The following is a 5263-nucleotide window of genomic DNA, read 5'->3' on the forward strand; positions in this document are numbered from 1 at the left end:
TCAGCAGGAGATGTGGGAAGTAGGGCATCTCCAGACACCACAAAGACGCATTCTGAAGCCAGAGAGCTGATAACAGCTATTCTTAACCTTTTTAGACTCAAGGCATCACTCGGAAAAGGCCAGTGCTTACTTTTTACTCGTGTTTTGACTATGGAAAAATGATAATTGTTCGGTTGCAAAGAACTGAGGCCCCCAACAGCTCAGAATGTATGTAACACTATGAATTCCTATTTGAAATCTCTGGGTTTATCTTGTGAATCATGTGTGCGTAGCCAACAGTACTAACGTTGTGGAGCACTCTGTGGCACCTTTTGAAATGACCTGAAGACACCAAGGGTGTCAGGGACACTGGGAAATCGCTGGTTTATAATCTAGAGAAGCCAGGGAGGTCTACGATCATGAGTCTTGTAGAAAGTGAAAGGGAGTGCATGGGTTCCATAAGTTAGAAGTAAAGTAAAGGTTACTCATGACATCTTTACATAATCAAGGTGTAAGAATCCTTTTCTCTCTCTAACTGATTTTCAGTGTTGCCTGTGTGGGAAATAAATTTTTGAAGTTCAGTTAAATGTCCAAGAATAAAATGTTAATGTCTTTAAATATTTGAGGCAATGATCATACTCCACCATCTTTATGTTAAATCTTGTGAAATGTTTAAGGGTTTAAACTAGACGAGAGCAGCGAATCTAATTGACTTCAGTGCCTGATATTGTTTCATTTAAGTATCTTGCATGCCATTCTTTAATCAAATCTATTAATGGCTCAATGCATGTTTTCTTAAAGACTAATTCTATTAGTCTAACATATATTTATTTACATCTAGAAGCAATAAGTGGTCAGCTCCTACTTGAACCTTTTCAAATTATTCATCCTTTCAAGCATGTCTACATTTTGAATAATTATGCTGCAAAAGTGGCAACATAAGTACCAGGAATCTAGATATGAACAACATGGAAAAGTTTCTCATGCCCCAAATTAAAACTTGGCTTTTTTCCCCTGTAACTGTCAGCTGAGGGAATTGAGTTGTATCTGAAAGTCAATTTGTGTTTTTTGGTTTTGACACTGCTAATAATAAGCAATCTGCCTTTGGAGCCGTTGTGTTGTTAGAACAGAATTCAGTTCATGCTCCATTAGCTATAGCAGCTCTGCAGTGCTGTGTGCATTTGAAGTAAATATGTAGATATCTAAAAATACACTGGCAAGCCATGTTAAGCTATCAAGGCCAAAAATAAAGACATATTTTTTCATTATTTTTTACTTTTCTGTGAATTTTTTAAATTAAACCTTCCCTTGCAGCACTGGAAACCCAAATGTAACATAAGAGAACCAGAAAGTGATTCTGACCAGTCTAGTTCACTGTCCAAGCTGAGGAAAATGCAAAAAATAAACAGCATAAGTAGTGAAAAGGAAAATTGGATTTTTAAAAATTTTTAATCTGCAGTTGTAGTAACACGGGTAAGGGGAACATTTCATATGCATTATTTAGAAAGTGTCAGAAATACTGGCTAAGAATAATATGGGGGACATTCCAGTTTGTCATGCTATCTTTTTAGGGAAAAGATGCACAGAAGCTAGCATTTACTAGATGGCTTAATAAATTGGTTCAGTAACAGTAGTGAAAAAGGTATTATACTACTTAGTGACCGATTTACAAGCTCATCACAGAAATGTACATCTTTTTCCTTTTTTTTTTTTTTTTTACAGTATACAGATTATTGGAATTATTTTAAAAAGTTTTGTCATCAGAAATCCCATCTTGGAACTGGACTTCATGGCCTCCTGCTTGGCCACATTTTATATGGCAGAATAGAGACAGTAGCCCAAACTTCTGAAAAATAATACTATTATATTCATGCTATTGTGCTTATTCTTTTCAATATGTAATAATGGGTTGTGTCAGTGTGTAATTTCATACTTCAAGATGAACACCATGTTTGTCGGTTAAAGCCCAAAAAGGCATGTTTATCGGATGGAAAGTTTGAGCTAAATCTGTTTAAGGTCGGTAGTGGGGGAAAATACAAATATTCTATTAAATGAGGAGGATGGGGGGAATCTATATGTTGCCTTTTAACACTAGAAGTAGCAAGGTCTGAGGCTTGAAAACTGAGGTGGACATAACTAAAGCTTGAAAACTGCATGCCTCTACTTACCTAGGGTCAAGGGATTGGGTTGTTTGTTTTTTGGCTTGGTGCCATCACCTTCAAAATCTGAATGGGTTTGTGTTAAAAAAAAAAAAAAATATATATATATATATATATTTTCAAGGCTTATGATGATGATAGCGTCATATCAGTGTGCTTTTTGTAGGCGTGTGGAGGGCTAACTTTTGTGACTTCACTCTTTCTGCTGCTGAGCTTGTCCAAGTGTGACAGTGAGAACTGACTCGGCTTGTTGGTTTTCATTCCTGGCATCCAAAACTGATCGGCTTCACTCTGCTTATTTGGTTGTAGCTACGGTACCTGTAGAACCAATTGCTGAGGGGGGAGGGAGACTTGCACAGGTGAAAGGAAGAGGTAGAGTATCCAAGCTTCCTTGCTCAATTAGAAATTGGAGGAGTGAATAAATCAGTGGATAACACCCCATGCCCTCTCTCTATCTAAGATGGGTAGAGTATGGAAAACTGAGAATACTGCTCTTCAGAGCAGCTTGGAAAACTTGGAGTCATTTTATCCTTGTGTGACATTTGGAGTCCTGCTGTAAACTGTAACATGTCTAACTTATTTCTGATCTCTGTCTTGTATGAGTTGTTGTTATATTTGAGCTTTTACTGAGTTTTCTCTCTCTCAATGCAGGTAACACATTATAAGCAATATCCACCTAATACAAGCAAAGTATATTCCTACTTTGAATGTCGTGAAAGGAAGACTGAGAACTCCAAATTAAGGAAAGTGAAATATGAGGAAATTGTCTTTTACGGGTTGCAGTATATTCTAAATAAATACTTAAAAGGTAAGTCAGTGAGATAGATGGACAGTACATGAATATTTGTGTACTATCTGACTTTCAAATAAAACCATTATCTGTACAAAATCTCTTCATTTTTTCTCCAGTCAGGCAGTCTGAATTATGGTTTGGTTCAGTGTTATTTTTTGGGGGTGTTGGTGGGGGGGTGATAGAGATTTTGAGTGCCGACGCAGATAACCAGTAGTTAAAAAGGCATGTTGGCCAATACCGATCTGATCTGATTTCTGATATAGCTATGTGCAGCTGGTAAGTCTGTTGTGGTAGAAGGAGAGGGGGGAGGGAAGGGGTGTGGGGGGTAGATCAGTGGCCCCCTCCGTGGTGAGGGAAGGAGGGGCAGGCGCTACCTGCTTGGGGGGGGGGGGGGGGGGAGGAGGCGGCTCCTGCCATTGCTTGCACTCCAGGAGGGTGCGGAGGGGTGCCCCCCGAATCTGTGCAGGGCAGGCAGACTGGAGCTGGCACTGCGCAGAGCTCTTCCTGGTGGGGGCTGGGCTTGGACCAGGCACCACTGGTGCTGGGAGGGGCTGTAGTCACCTCATATTTTTCCGTTGCTCCGCTCCCAGCCCTGTGCCACCAAGCTCCATGTCCTGCCTCCGCCCATGCACTGGGAAGAGCCAGAGCTGTGCCGGGCAGCTAGCAGCAGCGATGGCACTAGGAGTGGAGCTGCGGCAAAATATGGGGTGGATGCAGCCCCCTCCTAGCACCGCCACTGCCTGTTCCAAGCCCAGCCCCTGCTGAGAAGAGCCCCACACAGCACTGGCTCCAGCCCACCTGCCCTGTGCAGACCTGGGGGGCACACCCCCACCTCCCCGCCCTCCTAGGGCGCAAGCAGCAGCAAGAGCCATCCCCCACCTCCCCAGGCAGTGCCTGCCCTGCCCCCTTCCTCCCTCCCTCACCGCAGGGGGCATTGATTTGTCCCCCCACACCCCTTCCATCCCCCTTCTCCTTCTGACTTAACAGCTGGAGGCAGCTCTCCATGCTGCCCTCTGTTCTGTGCTGCGCTGCAGCTGTGTGCAGCATGGGCGTTTATCAGCAAAATGATTGGCCCCATTGGGCTGATATCCAATACAGCAATTTTTTTTTTATATTGGACCAATATATTGGTGCACCTCTAGTATTTACACAGCTCTTCAGGATTTTTTTAATGGTCTTATAATATAAATTCAGTGTCTTCTGCTTTGTGTTTTATGCATCAATGGGATATTAAAAAAAAAAAAAATTAAAAATGCTGTTTTCTTTTATGAAGGGTCATCTTAAATGTAACACAACTTCGAAACAAAAGATCCATTACTTGAAATAAATCAAATTGTAGGAGTTCGATTCTCTTTGAAATTCAGTTAAATGTAGTGTTTTTCCAAATCTAATATGCAAAACTTGAACGTGCACACACATACGCGTGCACACCTTAGTTTACATGCTTAAGGTTTGTAACTTGCCTTTAAATTGGTCTTTTAAGGATCTTTTACTAGAGCTAAAGAATTCAAAAAGTTGAATATAGCTCCTGTGTTCACAGGTTTAGGTTTTTTTCTTAATTTAAGTTAGTTAAAGGCTTTCATCTTTATGCAGTGCTGCTGTGTTAGGCTCATGTTTGGAGGTGCAACTGTTTGTTTTTCACACTTCAAGTCAATACCACCTGGTTCTTCCTTGCCATGTGGGTCCTGACACACACACACACACACACACACACACACACACACACACACACACACACACACACACACACACACACACACACACACACGTTTCTGCAGCTTTGGTCATGTGGCCTGTTCACCTTTTTGTTTACTTCAGAATCTGCAGAATTGTCAATTCCAATTCTTGTCAAATCTTGGAGCTCAAATAAAGCATGTGGCAATCCCATTTCTTTTTGCCAAAAGCAGTGCGTAGGATCTGAATTGCTGTGTACTGTGCAGGCTCTCAGTAGGAAAACTGTCCTAACCTAAGGGTCCTTTAACGCAACCCGTTATCCTTAATTTATTGTCTCTCATTTTGAAGATGATTGTCAAAGGCTAGTTGATTATTAGTAGGACATAAGCTTTGTTAGCACTAGAGAATTACAGCAGAATATTGAATTTAAGTGAATTCAGTGTTTTATGAAAAGTACCGAGTCAGCACTACGTCAGTCTCTTGATCAACCCCAAGAAGGGTGCAACTGAGGCCAGCAGCATTGGAGGCTTTCTTAGAGTGCCCAGCTAAGGTGCCAGAGCCCTCTGGAGGACTAGCTTAATATCCTGTCTGGCCTTGATGCACGTGCCAACTGTGTGCTTATAATGCTCCTCTAGGAATAATTGAGACAATCAACTCT

General features: G+C 41.6%; 1 protein-coding gene across 1 annotated transcript in view; it reads left to right on the top strand.

Annotated features, from left to right (window-relative positions):
* Positions 1 to 5263, top strand: part of NAMPT (nicotinamide phosphoribosyltransferase) — a 39145-nt gene that overhangs the window by 7744 nt on the left and 26138 nt on the right. Inside the window, exon 2 of the mRNA XM_025207378.1 lies at positions 2790 to 2946. Coding sequence (XP_025063163.1) covers positions 2790 to 2946 — 157 coding nt within the window. The remainder of the gene's footprint in view (positions 1 to 2789; positions 2947 to 5263) is intronic.

This window comes from Alligator sinensis, unplaced genomic scaffold, assembly GCF_000455745.1.
Source record: "Alligator sinensis unplaced genomic scaffold, ASM45574v1 scaffold100_1, whole genome shotgun sequence".
NCBI classification, from domain to species: domain Eukaryota; kingdom Metazoa; phylum Chordata; order Crocodylia; family Alligatoridae; genus Alligator; species Alligator sinensis.